The sequence below is a fragment of the Pararge aegeria genome, chromosome 21 (genome assembly GCF_905163445.1).
Source record: "Pararge aegeria chromosome 21, ilParAegt1.1, whole genome shotgun sequence".
NCBI classification, from domain to species: Eukaryota; Metazoa; Arthropoda; class Insecta; order Lepidoptera; family Nymphalidae; genus Pararge; species Pararge aegeria.
Genome location: NC_053200.1, coordinates 10,299,013 through 10,317,351, shown reverse-complemented (window position 1 = coordinate 10,317,351; position 18,339 = coordinate 10,299,013). Strand labels below are relative to the sequence as shown.

Sequence of the window (18,339 nt, the reverse complement as noted above, 5' to 3'; positions counted from 1 at the left end):
TTACTTTAGTGCAAAAATAAAGTATGTTAACTGATTTAATGTCTCATAATACGATGTGAAGGTATAGAAGTCTTTCGTCATTTACGAACATTTTTCTACTCCACGTAATGTTGTAAGGCGAAAGAAGAATCAAACTGTTTGGATCAATCAGTTACTACACAAATGGAGTAAAGGTGGTCCGACACGAAGGCTTGGTTGGCGTTCAACGACCGTTAATGCATATTAAGTATCAACCTCTTCGCAGTGTTTTCGCCGCCAATGTCGAGCTCTCCGATTACTGGACGTAAGTTTTTTGATGGTCACGAAGCGCACGGACTATACCCTACTCCGTACGAAGTTAAATTTGCCAAACGTCAGACTGAGTAGAGGGCGGAGTCTTACAGGAAGCGCACTTAGTGTTGACTTCTCCCTTTCAGCCGCGATGTTGTCGAGCCCTCGAACTCAACTACTTTCGGTTACGCTATTATAATTTTAACCCTTAAGGATTTTACCACTGCAGTGGCGTGCATAGAGGGTATGCACAGTATGCAGATGATTTAAAATGTAGAAAATCTCCAGTACGAATTCTAAAAAACTTAAGGATGGACATTATAAGAGTTATAAAAAGCTTTACACTTAAGTATTTATAACTCTTACTGGTGATTTTCTTAATTTTATATCATCTGCATACCTTCTATGCACGCCATTGCCTGCTGACCATCCCAATTCCATGGTACAATTCTGGGTTGCACTAAAACTGTAACAAAATAAACACCATCCGCGGTCAATCTTTTGGTGATCCACAGCACAGGCCTCCTCTCTCATAGACGAAAAGGAATATTCGAATGGGATTAAGAATGGAAACAAAGACTTACCTCAGGTACTTTGTACACCAGCAGATGTCCAACCGTAGCGGTAACATGGTCCACTTGGTTGCGTGTGACGGGTGGGTATGTATCCGGAGTCGTTGTACCTGCTACAGGTTCGCCTGCACATCTTCCAGTACCGCGCCATTTTACTTCTGATATTTTGAGCTCTGGCGACATCGCGCGAGCCAAGCCTGCAGATGGGCTACCGCGTTCCGTATCAGATTCCATGATCTGAAAGAGTAAATTAATCATTATCATTGTCTTCATCAACCAATTACCGGGCCGGGTCTCCTCTTAGAATGAGGAGATTTTAAGTCATAGTCTATCAAACTGGCCAATTGCGGATTAATAAACTTTACATGCCCTTGAGAACATTATGGAGAACTCTCAGGCATGCAGGTTTTCTCAAAAAGTTTTCCTTTACCGTGAAATATTTCCGAAAAGTTTAGACATGGTTAATTGATATTAAGACCAAATTGTTGGTCGAAACATACCAAACACGTTTAAGACGATGAACTGATCAATGTCTATATTTCACCAATAATGCAGAACTATACTCTAGAGTTATATTAAAGGGCGAAGAATAGTTACTAACCTTCATAAGCCTATTGATGTCATCAATGGGACACGCTGAATCCTTAGGCAAAGTTTCATTTGTCCAAACGAATTCGCACATATCACCATTCTGCGTCGCGTTTAGGACGATTAAATGGTCCATGTCTGTATCTCGGAAGAGATTGACGATGCCCTCCAAAGCTCGTATTTGCCAGTCGATGGCGTTGTCGTACTGTTTGAGGAGTTTGAACTGCATGATGAACTGGTGGTTGATCGTGCGCCCACTCTTGTGCTGCTGCACTGTTATGTCCAGGGGCCCTCGAGCGACGAGTCCTTCGCTATCCTGCGCTTCTACTATGAAGTTCCAGCGAGACACGTGCGCTTCTAAGGGCCTGGTATAAACAAATAGGAAATTGACTTCGGTTTGCTAAAGGCAGCTACCATTAATGTTATAATTTGGCATACAGAAAGTATGAACTCTAGAGGTGGATGCTATTTACCTTGGGAAATCAAACAGCAGCCGTGGAGCAAACGAAAGTGAGGGCTAGTTTTTTTAATTTTATTAATAATTTGACGAAAATTTTCAAAAATATTTTCGAGAGAAGCGAAGTAGTGGAGTGTAAAGACTTAGGGAAGCTACGCGATATCCGTCTAAAAACATTGCGTACTGGATACTAATTAATAACTATGCTGCTGATTTAGCTAGCATATTGGACTGAGGGTGAATTGCTATCGAGGGATCGAATTGAGAATTGTGTACTAAAACTTTGAAGGTCGGCCGCGTTAGTATAGTATATTATGGTGTTCCATTACAGATTACGAAATGTCATAGTCCAGGGTTCGGTATACTTGGGCCTGTGCTCTAAAATTGCCATGTGAAGGGGATTAGGGATTTCTGAAAAAAAAAATTCTTAGTCTGGGCTGTCTAGCCCAGACTTAACACATTGCGCTGTTTGATAATAGCCCCGATTTAAAATTAAAATTAACTTCCAAACGAAATTTTAATGACACGATTACTCACAATCCATAGACTTCCCTTTCTGTGGGAATAAACTGTATCCAAGAGTTTTTACTGAGTGGTACATTTTCGGCTTCGTACATTGTGAAGGTGAGATTGCTGCCCTCTTCGGGGTCCGTAAACAAATCGGCCGGGATAATGTATCTGAAAAAATTAAGTTAAAACAAATAGTAAATAAATGCGTTTTTGTTTGAATATTATGCATCTTCCGTTGAAACAGATAGCGTGATAGCTAGTATTTCGTGTTTCGCTGTGCTGAATTTGCACTAACGTCATACATAGTCGTTAGTTTTAGACGTTGGACCCTTGAATGTTGGGTCTAATAGTAGCTTAATATTAGACCCAACATTCGACGGTCCAACGATTTAAAAAAAACACATAACAGAACGACTACGTATACAAATTTGTTAAAGAATTGCAGATAGCGTTGTTAAACCAAGGGCTTTTTAGTACTGAAAAATATTTGAAAGCTGGAAGTAAGAAAGATATATACGTATGTAATCCATACTGATATTATAAACGCGAAAGTGTTTTTGTTTGTTTGTTCTTCCCCACTCACTCTAAACTAGGTAACCAATCGCCGTGGTTTTTGACATAGACTTAGTGGAAAGAACAGAGTAGGTACTCTCTCCTTTCAACTAACTCTAAATAGGCTACTTTCTATTCCAGGAAAACAAAGGATTTCCACGAGATTTGTAAAAAAAACATAATAAAAGCGGACGAGGAAAGCGGGCAACATCTAGTAAGGTAATAAAAATCGCATTGAATCGTCCGTTATACTTTTTCGCGGAATAAAATACAAACTAATAATGAATAAAAAAACGGCAATACACACATCGCCATCTAGCCCTAAATTAAACGTAGCTGTTCTTAATATACATAAATACTTGTAATATACAGAAAAACACTCTGATACTGAAGAGCATTCATGATCATTACACAAAAATTTTCCAGTTGGGGTAATACTGCCTTATATATTAATAACACAGCCTTTGACTCAGAAAGCAGTTTCGCTGCTCACTGTGGCAATCGGCCGCATACATTCTTGTACATAATCACCTGAAAGCATTGCCAGCTATGATTGCTAGTTTCTTCATGTGGTGCTTGAGTGTGGGAGGCTGGTTGACTGGCATGGGGAATGGAACCGTTTCGGTTGTGCGTCCGATTATCGTACTGGAGCGTTCCGTGGATGGTATAGGCTCCTGAAATACATCGGTCAATGAAATAATGGCAGCCATTTTAATCAAATAATACAGAACAATATTAATACTTCAATCCCCTTACTAATAAACATTTTAAAGCGGTTTTATTGTTACACTATGTTTGGTCTTCTTCTTTTGAATGACAAATTACTGACGATAGGAAAAGAGAAATTATAATCACCAGCTGTACAAAGTTTATTAGTAAGGCCGCTATTATTTACAGATAGATCGTCTAAAGTTGTCATTAAATCTACGAGCATATCGTTGTGAAATGAAGAAAAATAGTTTTACGAAATAAACTGAAAGTTTTAAAACAACTACGACCTTAAAAAAACATAAAATCTAGGTACTGCATTAAATATAGTAAAAACTGAATTATGGAATTGAAATTTTAATGGAATACACGTAAATTATAAATAATAGTAATTAACTTGGCGATGATTACTACTATACCAAAAATTACACAGAGACCTACAGAGTATGTAGTCTCGAGATAAATGAATTATCGCAGTATAACGACGAAAAATTGCTGTCGGAAATACAGACAGTGACGGGTCTTCGTTATCGGTACCTTTAATGGTAAGAGCGCCAGTTGTGGCTATTCAGGACGGAAGACATTCTGTGTAAACATTATAGAATCATAGTAAGGTAAACCTAATATCCCCTTTTAAAGTTCTGTATAACTTATATTTATTGTACAAAATAGTTCCACTTGTAGCAGTTGTAGAAAATCTCAAATCATATCATCATCACATCAACCTTTTACCGGCCCACTACAGGGCACAGGTCTTCTCCTACAATGAGCAGGTCTTAAAGCGGTAGACCATGCTGGCCCAATGTGGTGGACTTCATATGGCTTTGAGAACATTATAGAGAACTCTCAGGCAGGTTTCCTCACGATGTTTTCCTTCACAGTTGAAACAAGTGATATTTTAATTACTTAAATAATAACTTAGAGGTGCGTGCTAAGATTCTTAACTTAGAGGTGCGTGCTAAGATTCTTACATAAAATAACGTAAATACGTATACATCGATTTAAACAAATATAAAAACTGTGGTTGACACATTATGATGATGATTATTTTGTCATATCTTATAGAAATAGGACGAGAAAATGTCAGAAAAATATCTCGTAGAGCGTATAGTCCTTCAGAAAACAAATGTAAAAGAGAAACGATCAAGTCCAAGATATTTAAGATATTTTTAGTATGTATACTAGTCAGTATACATACTAAACTTAGTAGTCACAGTGTTCAGTAGTGTTGGATTAATATAAAAAAAAAAATCATTTTATTTCAGGTCGGGGAAAAATATACAAAATTTAACACAAAATAAATATACATATAAGACTGATTTTAAAAATAAACACAAAATAAATATAAGACCGATTTTTAAAATAAATAAAGAGAAAAAAAAAAATTAATTAAAATCTATAATTAAAAATTACAATAAATTAAATTTCAATTAAAATTAAAATCCAACTATTTAATAAGCATATGCTTTATTTTGGTTTTACCAATTCGCTTGAAGCAGTATGATGGGTCTAAGCTTAGCCCAGCAGCGGGACATTGAATTGGCTTATGTTGACGACGATTATAATCTAGATCCGCTTGCGAAAATAAAGTTGCGACATTCTGTAGCATGTGAATGCGATATTCCGTATTTTCGTTTATTTACACTACTTTACAGTGTACGTACGTACGGCTTTTGTGAACTCGTATTCATTATTATTGTCACAAGTAATCTATATTATAATATTCACCTATATCGTTATTTAATACATCAATAATTTTATTTATTTGACTTAAATTAATGATGAGATATAGATAAGTTTTTAGTCTACTACGCCAAACTTTAAATGAAACTAGTTGTTTTAATGAACTATATCTATAGTTGATGTAATCATAGTTAAATGTGAATAGTTAAAAGTGGAAATTATTTCAATTATTATGTGAAAGAAAGAAAACCAAACCATGAGTAATTAAAAAAAAAACACACACTATATACAAATAAATATGTACTTACAGTACTTCATTTCTTGGGCCCTACATTAACGAACTTTTTCTTCATTAAATTTATAAAAATATTTTTTGCTATTTTTATGTAAAAGTTTCGTACATGATGCATGCAGTAAAACCAATTCTTCACAGACCTGCTTTGTTACCTCCTGCGTTGTAACCTCAGTTGTGGGAGTTGTAGTTGGCATAGTTGTAGGCGTTGTGACAATTGTCGTGGGCGTCGGCGTCGTCGTAGTCGTCGTACTGGTTGTCGTCGTGGAAGTTGTCTCCGTCGTTGGAGCGGGCGTAGTCGTCGTCGACGTGGACGCAGACGTCGACATTGGCACGGTGACGGTTTCTTCGGTCAGCGGTGATGTGGGTGTTTCAGACGATGTAGGCGTGAGTTCATTGGACTCTTTGATAATTATGGTATGCTGAAAGTGCCATGCGGACGCTCACAACGTGATGTGATTTGAGGACATAAAGACAACATTGTTTCTCATATTCCAATAATGAATGACTTTGTAATGTTCTTGTTGTTTTTTAAATATTACTAGGCTAAAATAATGGCAATCATTTAAAATGCGACTATGAAGTACGCAGTTCATTATAAGCGTTTAATTATAACTACGAAGACAGATGGACTGATTCTCTCTCCTTTTAAAACTTTCAACCCAATTTTTTTTTATTTATTCAGCCAACTTAGTTTATGATTTTTAAAATATTTATATTTATTTTGTGATTAACATTTTAAAAATAGTGTTATTAACACCCACTGAATGTCATCCCGTTGTTGTCTTTAGGTCCAACAGTTTAGTTTAATGTATATACAGATTAAAATGTGATTTAGAAATGGGCGTCCGCTTCTATTCTACCCCATGTTAAGAAAATCCACTTCCACACAAGACAGATAAATTAGTGTAAGATCAAAACATCTACGAAATGTGAGTTAGATTCAGTGACATTAAGTGGGTTGAATATAGAAGCTGATACTTACAGGTTCCGGTTCGACTGTCGTGATTTCTTCTGGGACTATTATTATCGGAGAATGTTCATCGAGTCTCCGAGGTTTAACTGCTATTGGTTCCTTGTGGATATCCACGTTGCTCGCTTCAGAAGCACTCTCCGAGTACGGTGTTATTTCAACTTTGTGTTCCTGTTTTAAAAGTATCAAAGTTAATTTGATAAAGAATAAGCGACAAAGCTTTTTCAAAAGTCCATATCAAAAATTTACGCCGTTTATCTACTGTGTCTAAAAATTAATAAAGAAATCTTGGGTATTTTACCAAATTGTATGCACTAATAAATCTAGCTATTATGGCAAAATGCAATTCGTTTTCTAAAATAGGTACATCACATCGAAACTATGGCTAGCAGAAATCTAAAATCTAGGATAATTAAACAATAAAGTACGACGTTGTTATATTACTTAGTAAAAATCACAAAACATTCGTATAATTAGTAATCACTCGAGAACTAGATAAATTTCCGCCTCCTAGTAGTTTTATCTTTAGATCATTCGAATTTGTTTGTACGTAAATCGTAACTTTTAGTTTTTACCACTGTACAGGCTGTGACTTTGTTTAACCTCATCCATTCTAATTGATTGGCGCCATTTTGGCGCTGTTAGTGTGACACTGTAATACGAGTGTCCAAGGAACTAAAATTTGAGCTTTTTTAAAGTATTAATTGGCGGACCAAGCAGATGGCCCACCTGATGGCAAGTGGAAAACCATCGCCTATAAATAGTGTAACACTTCACAGGGCTACTAGGAACACGTCCCGCAACGTACAGCCCAGTGGCCATCAACCTAAGTTCGAGAGTTAAGATGATAAGCCTCATAAGCCTGGTATAAAAAAGGCTATCACGCCCTTGAAGCTGTAAATAATTTTATTTGACAGTTATACAGCAAAACAAAGACGATAAAAATTAGGGACAGGAAAAAAATCGATAATACTTTAGTGCAAGACTGAATCGCAGTTATTATCGCGAGAACTATACACTTAGGTAATTAAATCTAGTGAGATTATTAAAATATTAAATAAAAAAATATTGCAGCAATACTGCTTGGCGGTAGAAATATGCATGGCGGTATTAGGTAGTACTTCCTCGGATGAACTCTGTTACAAAAAGCTCTAATTGTATTAACACTAATTAGTTCAGAAACACTCGTTTATCACATAAGGCGCGCTTCAGGTGGGTACAAAGTTAAAGTTTCCTACAGTTCAGTATGTTTATACTAAAGGTCAGGTTGTTTTAAATACCGTCATTATTGTTAAATCTGTTCAGTGAAGTCCCTGTGTACAACAGTTTGGCATTTGTATTGTTACAAAATAATTATAAATTTAAGCAAACTTTTAGTTGTGTTATATTTAATACAAGACGATAATGAATGCATTCCTAGACTATATTGACGGTTCGAAAAATTGTGCTCTCCTTTTCTAAAGGAACTATTGTGATAAGAAGAGCACTACTTTTTAACCTGTCAGTTTAATTTAATTTCGAGATTTGCGTACAAACGAATTGACAACCGTTGGCATGAGTTAACAAAAAAAGGTCCTATTAGGGCCGTAAAGTTCTCTTCTACAGCTTGTACCACGCGTTATAGCAGCATCCGGTCGTAATACTTTTTAATTTTCCATTTTTATTTTGGTCACATTGTAGCTGTCGAAATTTGGAGGTATAGGTGCAGAAATTTATCTAAATCACACACACAAACACGTTAAACGAGCAATGATAATTAAACTCTTAATAGAAAAAACCACCACACAACTACGCAATCAGTTATTGTATAATACCAAAAAATGGACACGCAAAGCATGCAAAGGAAAGTTTGGAGACCAGGTTCCGACAAACCTCTGTGGTATACGTATTAGTGGCGGACTCGGGAGTGGTCTCGACGCGTGGGTCCTCTGTGGAAATCGTCGCGGCTGACGTGGGAGTAGGAGAGTTAGGTGGGTTGGGTGGGTTGAGAGAGCTGAGGGGTTCGGTCTGGGAGGTTTCAGGAATGTTTTCTGGGGCGGGGGGTGTTTGGGTCGTCGTCGACGGGTCGGTGAGCTCGGTCTGAAACGTGTCGGTGGTGGTGTGTGGCGCGAAGTCGGGCTGGCCGTGGTGGTGGCGGTGTGGGTGCGGGAGGTTGGGGGGCTCTTCCACCTGCCGCCGCGCGGTACACACTACGTTAGTACTGCCACCCTTATGTTCTTTTTTTGTACTAGCAATGTTATCTTTACTCGAAACCTTTTTAAAGGTGAAGTCATCGATCAACTAGTGGGATAACTATAAGTCGAAGAAGCAGTCATCGATCAACTAATACTGAATACAATAATTTACAAAGTCATTCATTGTTTTAGCTTCGTGCTGAACTTGACCATTTATTTAAGCACAAATTTATTTTGCTGTATTTAAGATGCGTATTAGTTATTAGTTGAATCTATATATTATTTATTGGCTGATCGATGGGTAGAGTTCCACGCGGAGTTCTTAGACGATACGCTTTAGGTAGTTATGTGGATTATAGTGAAAATTGAGGCAGAACAATTTTTTAATAAATACTTTTGATTATTATATGTATGTAAAATAAGGCAAAATAGTCAATTGGTATTCATCAAGTTTTTATCAAAATAGGATTCATCTTCTTATAACCCCCGTAAATATTACCTAAGCTCATCGCCTAAGAAGTTATTCGTAAAGTTGAAACAGATATATTTCAACTCAAACTAGTTAACCAATATAAAAATTAGATAACATTGCTAATAATAAAATTAATCCACTCTAAGTGCTCGAATTAAACTTATAATATGAATCATCAAGAGGAAAAGTAACAGTATGATAATATGTGTTTTGCATAGTTTAAGTTACGCATATAGAACCTTTTATTCCGTTAATTTATGGTATATGTGATGATGTGAGATGAATTCAGAAATAGTAATTTTATCGATTAAATATTAGCACAAAAATTCTAAGTTGATTTAGATACTTAAAATGAATTAAGTTTTAGGTAACATAAATAAGTGAACGTCTGGTGCAATATTGAACTACACTTGATAGTAAATCTTCGTAATAGTTGATTCAGATCCAGTCAGTTTTGCAATTTGGTTATCTATTCAAAAACATACGTAATGTAATATTCGATACGTTAATCTTTCGATAGCTTTCATATTGTTTAATTAGTGCAAAGGTAGATTATATTGCTATAATATTTATAGTTACAAGCTTACAATTGTGGCATATATTTTTTTATAGAATGTTTAAATAGTGGAATTTTGTATTGAATTTATACTTGTTGATGTCTACAGGACCCATTATCAGGATTTAAGGAAACTTTAATTATTTAGCTTAACTAACTTTTGGAAGTATCGGTAGTTAATTCTTTCGTAACATTCCATGCAGTGGTTCCCGATAGTATATCGTCTACAACAAGGCCGTTTCTAACCTGGGTGCACGATTTTCATTCCACATACAGTTTAATTTTATTAACATTTTATTGCAATCTTTACTTTTAATTTATTAACGTCGCTTTTACTTGTACCATCGTAAGATTTTTTTATGCCGGCTACGTTTAAATGAGACAAAATATATATGCTAACAATTTCAAAAAATATCTCGTCTATAATTTGAATGAATTACTTAAATAAAAAAAAAACATTAGCACCTCCAAATTGTTTGTAACGATTTAAAAATATACATCTTTTACGACAGTACAGAAATACAGCAGACGTAAATATTAAATACAATAGGTATTTATATATTATATATATATTTAAATAAAAATTATAATATTTAATGTTTCATTGCTATAAATCTGTTAATAAAATTAACATATCTCACCTTCTTTATTATTCATTGGAAACCACTATAGGAATATTAAATTTAAGACATAAAATAATTCAAATACATGAAAATTATATGTACCTACATAATATATGAAAACACATATTAGAAAACGTGAATAATGGACACAAGTAATAACAAATTGTTTGATGCTGAATTTTTCAAAGATTTGTAGTGATATGAATTATAATAACAATAAAATGATGTATGATATTCCAATGAATAAATGAAATGGTGGATGACATACAACAGGTATGTTCGTATAGATTATAATGCATGACTTATTTGACTCTAATAACTATGCATGACAATTATTAATGTTTTTAACATGGGGGTTATGAAATATATTATGTCAAAAACAGTATCAACTTCTTGATCGTAGGAGAAAGTATTCTAAAGCTGATCGCAGATTATAATTATTCAGAATTCGTTAAGCACAACACAAATGAAATCAGCGGAAAGCTCTAGTATTTTTCTTTTTTGTTCTATTAATATTAATTATCAAGATCTCTTCCAGGCAACCTAAGGATTAGGGCAACGTAAGTACTTAAATGTTTTTAAAATTTATACTAGAAACTTCCAATAGGATGTGTGTAAGATTACAATTAAATAGTGAAAGTATTAAGGCAGGTTATGCACTTCGGGCGCGTTCAATAGGTAAGGCGAGCGCACGAACGTTTATCTAGTTCCTCGTCTAATTAATGAATTACCCACTGATGTACGAGACGATATTGATCCTGGTTATATTAAGAAAAAACTGAAATCCTTCTTTTTTAGTCACTTATGACCACGTTAAACTGGCAATAATGTACTGTAGTAAACGTACCTAGACTTAATACTCTGTTAGCATATTTTACAAACCTGGGTGGTTTTCTGATGCTAGCTATAAGTATTTTTTTGTAAACTTTAATGTATAAATGAATCAATAATAATAATAATAATAATAATCGTATAGGAAGTTTCTTAACACATGAGGGCACAAACAGGCACACAATCAACCATGGAAAAATTTCCTTATTTTAAGGCCGTTGAGAATTCGATTCGTTTCGTAATATGCGATCACCTTAAGATGACAGAGATCGATATCTAGAAGTACGGTTTTTGACATACCAATAAGTTTTTATAACATATTTGGTAAAAAATTCTAAAACAAATGGCTTAACTAACATAATTATTTATTATGTTACGCTATTTCAGGTGGATAGTTGTAGACCAACGGGTTTTTTTTACGTTTCATGGCAGCAAAATAGATAATGAATATCAAAACACTCAATTATACTATTATTAAAAATGCGCAAAAACTGTTAAGTGCACACATGTTAACATTTTAAGCGCACAGAAAAACCAATATAGGTATTTAAGGATTGAATATCTTTTAAATAATATTAAAATAGCAATGAAAAGACCTGCCAGTATATTTGTTCATATCTTATAGCATACCTAGTCTTTTAACCTATTATTTAAATTCGATTTATTAAGTTAGCCCGTGAATGCAATCTCACCTGGTGGTGAGATGATGCAGTTAAAGATGGTAGCGGGCTAACCTGTTAGCGGTATGGCAAATTGTACTCCTATTCGTTCCAAACGTGATGAAACGCTAGACACTCTTCGTCGGAAGATTAAGATACAAATATTAAAGAAGTCAAGGAAGGCTAGGTTTATTCGATTTTGTTACTTCAATATAAGTTAGCCTTTGACTGCAATCTCACCTACTGGGAAGATTGCATTCCAAGGTCAGTTACACTCCTTATCGGTTTCCTAGCGTCACATGCTGGAACGCCATATCGCCTTGTAAGATACAAGTAAAGAGGAAAGGCAAGATGTATATTTATAGTTAATAATACTCACATTAACCGGCACAGCTTCACCATCGATCTGGGTGTTGTATTCGTCGTCTTCATCTTCGTCGTCGCCGCTGTAGTCCGCGTCGTAGTCACCGTCGTAAGTGTCGTAGCCGCCGGAGCCTTCATCCAATGGCGACTGGGTGTAAAAACAACTGTGTTAAAGCTTTTGTCTTATACTATTACGGCCTTATAAATAAACGTGGAATGGACATAGCCCAGCGTGGAGTTTACGGGAGCTATGGTGATGAGCTCAAGCGTAACAATAAGATCTTCCTACGAGCGGATGTTAGTGCTTGTGGACAGAGGTCCACTATTCATCTTAGGAAGTTGTTCTTGTGACGCCATCTAGTGAGATAAAGTGCAGACCGCCACAATGGGTAAACCCTCCCGTTGCGAGAGGCTTTTTGTTACAGGTTATGAAATAAACGTTGCATAAGTCAGAATAGTTCTGTTACTATAACAAAAAAAACAAAACCAGAACCTCGTTAGCACGTTGAGCACGTTAAACTGACGATCTTGATTATCATCATTTACTGTTGGTATTGGTCGTTGAAGGTCACCAACTATTATTGAGGTTAATGGCTCTAAAACTGTCCCTCTTATGAAAGGCGAGGCCTGTTCAGCAGTGGGACGTTAATAGGCTGCGGATGATGACGACTACTTTTACATAAGACACTAATGCCCGTTTTCACTAACCCTAGGTATCGCGAATTTAATACCTAGTGATTAAGGCGATGTCTATAGAAAAAAAAGTTTCACCAATTCTTAGGTGATAACTATTGGTAGACGGTGGATGTATGCCTAGCAATCTTAGATTAAGATATGCCTTAGATTAAGCGTTACTTAGTTAGGCATTGCCTTGTTCATCGTTAGTGAAAACGGCATAAAACCTAAAAAAGGATAAAAGGTAAAAGCTTGTATTTCCTTTTTGCAATTCGAAATTGTACGCTGGCTGTGAAGCGCACATCTGCTGTTAAGTGATAATACTAACCTGTCGCTTAAGCCGTGGCAAAGGTTTAATGCCAATCAGCCGCCAGCCCAGGACGGGCAAGTTGAGCAACTGCTGAAGAGTTCCATCCCGAGACTGTTCTCTCAATCCGGCAACCAACACTTTGTGACGCGACCACAACTTTTCCCCACATCCCACCTGTAACGTAGAAAGCAATTTAAGCTTTTATTTGAAGGATATCAATCATTAGCGACAACTGCATATCGTCTGCGAATGGTACATAAGCCATTCGTGGGGTTGAGTATACTTTTTTGTGACATGATTTTGTTGGTAACTTTTGACTAACTAACAAATTTTTTAAATTTCGTTAAAAAATTTGTTTAAAACTCATTCTCATTTCATAAAAGTTACCACAATTGTTGATTTTTCTCGGTGGAATCTACCTGGTAGTTACTACAAGAAGACCAGAGCCAGCTTTGGCCATTTCAACAATATACCCTATTATCTTTTACGTTAATTTTTTTTGTAATCTTCTGTATTGCTAGATCATGAAATATACTTTTTTTTATAACCAACATATAATATAAATAACTAATTACAAATACTTACATTTAAATAAATGGCGGTGGTAGCTTCACTTCGTCTTCGTTTTGTTGTACCCGGTCCACTCATAAGTACCATATGGGACTGAGCCGATTCTAATTTGTACGGTTCCATCCAAAATTCGTCCTAAAACAAATAGAAATGTATTAACAAAATGCCGTCTCAATTGACGAGACATAATAAAATCTCCGATGTATATGAGAAGGAAAATCGGTCCTTCGGTTTTACCTTGTGAGACCCGCAACAGTTTATGTTTAAGGGACATTCGTTTCGAATAGAATTGTTTTGCATTAATTAAGAAATACAATTGGAGTGTGTGAATAGCATTTACCAATATATAAAGAATTAACTATGTACATTGTATTATATAAAATATTTGCTTAAAGCTGCAATTTTGCATTGATGTCCCTTTAATAAAAGGCTTTCAACGAACAGTAAGTAATGCAGATAAACATGCGAACGAAGCACGCAAGCCATACATAATTTATAGTCAAACCACGAAAGCACGTTTCCTTTTGAATTTATAATATGTAAATTTAATTTAATTAAAGTCCATTTGCCCTTCTGTCTGCGTTCCTATGTATTTTAAGTGACTTCTAAATAAAAAGGATGACTCAAAAAATAACTAGAACTATACCTATATAAAAATATCAAAAAGCTCTCGGCCTTGTAGTTCCTATCATTAAAACTTACAACTTTTGTTAAAAAACTTTTCGAAATTCGGTATTAATTTATTTCATCGAAAAATATTAATAAATCATGTTATATCTGTGAACTAACATTAGATTTTAAAACCAAATTCCGATGATACATTACAGAGGAGTAACAAGTAAAGTTTCTATGTAAAAATATTGAATATTTCACAAACTGTCGAGTTGAAAAACAAGTCGTTGAACAAACGTTGTTAGTTTAAATGTAAACAACTACAGACCGAGAGCTTTCTGGCATTAATCATTTAACCCTTTATAGTACGCAGATGACGGACTGTTAATGTTGTGGCTATAACTTTTAATCCAGTCAGGCCGGCAGGTAACTCAAATAAATTTTATGCTAGTATACTTTTCCTATTATTTAAAAAAGCCAGATTAATTTTATAGTTTTTTAAGTAGGCAGTTCTTGAAAAACTTCTACTATAACAATAAAATAGATTTAAAATAACTATCATCTTACCCCATCCAGAGCCATGAAGTGGGCGAGTTCCATGAGAGCTCTTATCCGCTGTCTGTGTGAAATCCTATGAAATGCTCCATCTATCAAGATCACTAACTGCAGCCTGTTCTCGTTGCGTAGGCATGTACCATACTTGGATTGCGGCTTCTCATCGGCTCTCTTCACCTGTAATTGAGAAAATAAGTGTATTGATGACGTAGTGTTTTCAAAATTATCAATAACTTAACACAGGAGTATACGTAAGCACTACGTCAGACTATGTCGCTGCATGTTCATGGTATAAACTTGGGTTTCAGTTATTGAATTTATATTTTACTATCACTGGATTAAGTTACGGTTACGGATACATGACGAGACCAAAAACCCGTTGATGAAAAATCACACGTCTGACCAGATACAGAAAACGTCAATCCGTTCATATTTCAATAAAATTAACTGAGATTGCCAGATATGTAATTCCTAATTTCCCACGAATGCTATATAGCGTACTACGATGTTGATTCGGTATTATTCAAGCCGTTAAATCAACACGAAGAACTAGTCAACCGGCGAATTTTTCACTTGTTAAAACATCGTGAAAGAATAAATGGACCACGAGGCTATTGTTAGTGCCCTACAATTTTAAACGCTTCTGTATTCAATTTGTGAATTTATTGCCATTTTTCTGTTCGTTTTTTGTTTTCCTAGCCTTGCTCTTTTTTACTTTATTTTTCAATAGTATCCTAACGGCTGATCGTGAATACTAGACGCATTGAATTCAGGGTTGGGTCGGGTGCCCTATAATGCTTTATTTAGCCAGATCCAGCTTTTTATTCTGAGAGAGAGAACAATAAACAGAAGTCTGAAAGTTATGGATGTAAAGCTGTTTTCCGCAAAACACCAGTTGACTACTTTCCCGTGAAAAGAAACATTTCGTACTCTATTTGTATCCAGGATTTTGGTGGTAATTCTGTTGTACATTAAATTGATAGATCTTTAAGACCCTTCTATCGTTTTAACAATATTCTTTGTAGAAAAGGATAGCGCTATTTTAAGTCCTGTTAATTTATATTAGTTTACAGATTTTTGTCTTTAATTTTATGTCGTCAAATATGCCGAAGGGTATCTCACACTACGCTAGCTTGTTGCTATTCAATAGATACTCTGACCTATCATTATTATTATTTTTTTCTGTACTAGCTTCCCGTATTTAATAGCGTATTTTGTTGATGATTCTTTTGCTTCATCAATAGCCTAAAAAAGTCCACTGCTGGATTAAAACGCTCTTCCCAACGGGAAGATTCGCCTATTTTCACCACGCTGGGTAGACGGATTGGTGATTGCAGAAGATGGAAGTATTAGCTCAGAGGACGCTGCTGCCAATTCTCCTTTATATTTTCTAAGTCGCCTCGTACACAATGCACTGCATACAATAACGGCTGAATGAATTAAATTAAATATTTGCTTACTTCAACAGTAAAGGAGTCGGTAGCGGTAAGGCCGTGCGTGCGTCCGTGCGCAATGACCGTAAACGCGTGGGCGCCAACGTCTTGCTTCTGCGGCACGCCACTGACAAGCCCATGCTTTGTGTCCACCGCTAGCCAACTCGGCAAGCGATGCCCATCTTGACTTCGAACCTGCAACGTTTATATTTTATGATATGACGTACACATTTTGTCGTTCAGGGTAAGATTCATGTTTAAAACAATATTTTTCGAGTACTTATCTATACTAATATTACAATGAGAAAAGATTTTTCTGTTTGTCTGTTTAGGCTCCGCAAGTACAAGTACTCTACCGATTTTAACAATTTCTTCGCCAAAAGAAAGCTCGGAAGAAAGCGATAGCTCGTTCGAGAAATACTTGTAGGTAGTACTTCCTCGAACAAACTCTATGCTTTAAATCCTTATTTCTGCTACTAAGCAGCATTGTTGCCATGCTGTGGGTCAGTCTGAGGGATGAGGTTGCCGGCAGGACGGACGCTTTGAGTGAAAACTCAAGAGTATGGTCCGTCAATGAAAAAAAAATGTTTTCGCCGAAATCACCGGATTGTAGTAGTAGTTCTCTGAATCCAGTAATGCGCATATCGCAAGAGCCACCCTAGACTACTTACTAACCACCAGCTAAGATTGCAGTAATCTTTAAGAAGAATATAAAAATAAAATTTATTTGCATGATCTAGTCTAGTCTACCTTGGTCGAATATGTCCTACCAACTTCGCAATTATATGTCCCAAGCGTGAAGTACGCTAGACACTTGTTCTAACACATTAGCCTTAGGGTTGTGTAATTAGTGTCCTTAATGGTATACCAAGAATACTATTCTCAATTAAGAGTGGGAATGCTAAAGTTTCACCTAAAAACATACTTTCATAAATATTCACTGCGTAGTTCTTTTAAAATTATATTTTTTGGAGATAGTATAGCTGAATTTAGCTGAAGGAGGGGTAGTCCAATGGTTAGGGCTTCGACCTCGGATACGCTAAAATTATGTGCGTTTTTAATTTAATTAACCAATTGAAATAGGACTTGCTTTAACGATGAAGAAAAACGTCGTGACGAAAACTGCATGCCTGAGCTCTCCATAGTGTTCTCAGAAAGGTTTGTGAACTTTATCAATCCGCACTCAGCCAGCATCTTAAACTACGGCCTAGACCCTTCTCATTCTGAGAGGAGACCCATGCCCTGAGGTGGGCCGACGACGGGTTGCTTATGATGGTAATGATGAAAATAGCTGGAACTCTCAAAAGAAAAGTTGATAAAATATCAGGTACTGTACCTTATATGCTAAAACTTCCCCAGAAAATGCTTCCTTAGGGATTTCCATTCTAAACAGGTGTCCCACGTAGGCCGATGTGTCAGGAACACCCCACAATCTTTTTAGGCCATTCTTAGCTATTTCAGAATGATTTGCTGTCAGATCCACCTAGAAAAAATTAATAATAATTTAAGAATTACTTATACACGAGCATAGCCTTATAGCCTTATATGTCTTCGACATTGCATTGAGGTTGAAGTTGGCATACCAAAATATAATTAAAATTCGGCGCATAATTTCAGGCTTATTATATGCAAAATTATTATCAGTAAGTACGTTTCATGTTTTTGCGACAATGGTGGTGTTGTCACGTATAGCATTGTTTGCAAAGCTCGAGACGGTCAAAGAAATTCACTTGAACATGAATGATAAATAAACATTTTGACTTAATTTAAGCATAAATAAAAACCTCTCGATATTCATTAAAGCAACTTTAAGTTACGGATTATAGAGTTCTGGTAATGAAGCATCCTTTGATGTCCGTTCGACTATCTGTCTGTCAGCGGGCTATATCTCATGAACCATA

At 35.8% G+C, this 18,339-nt stretch overlaps 1 protein-coding gene across 4 annotated transcripts in view; it reads right to left on the bottom strand.

Moving 5' to 3' along the window:
* LOC120632969 (dystroglycan) overlaps positions 1 to 18,339 on the bottom strand; it is a 73,378-nt gene that overhangs the window by 6,180 nt on the left and 48,859 nt on the right. For 2 of the 4 annotated variants that reach the window (XM_039902965.1, XM_039902966.1), the window contains exons 4-16: positions 17,775 to 17,921; positions 16,466 to 16,633; positions 15,018 to 15,182; positions 13,854 to 13,973; positions 13,287 to 13,442; positions 12,300 to 12,431; positions 8,478 to 8,684; positions 6,618 to 6,776; positions 5,776 to 6,054; positions 3,481 to 3,623; positions 2,425 to 2,565; positions 1,444 to 1,795; positions 855 to 1,079 (exon numbers count right to left, since the gene is read on the bottom strand). In XM_039902965.1, coding sequence (XP_039758899.1) covers positions 855 to 1,079; positions 1,444 to 1,795; positions 2,425 to 2,565; positions 3,481 to 3,623; positions 5,776 to 6,054; positions 6,618 to 6,776; positions 8,478 to 8,684; positions 12,300 to 12,431; positions 13,287 to 13,442; positions 13,854 to 13,973; positions 15,018 to 15,182; positions 16,466 to 16,633; positions 17,775 to 17,921 — 2,394 coding nt within the window. The remainder of the gene's footprint in view (positions 1 to 854; positions 1,080 to 1,443; positions 1,796 to 2,424; positions 2,566 to 3,480; positions 3,624 to 5,775; positions 6,055 to 6,617; positions 6,777 to 8,477; positions 8,685 to 12,299; positions 12,432 to 13,286; positions 13,443 to 13,853; positions 13,974 to 15,017; positions 15,183 to 16,465; positions 16,634 to 17,774; positions 17,922 to 18,339) is intronic. The other 2 variants (XM_039902968.1, XM_039902967.1) reach the window with 2 other exon arrangements.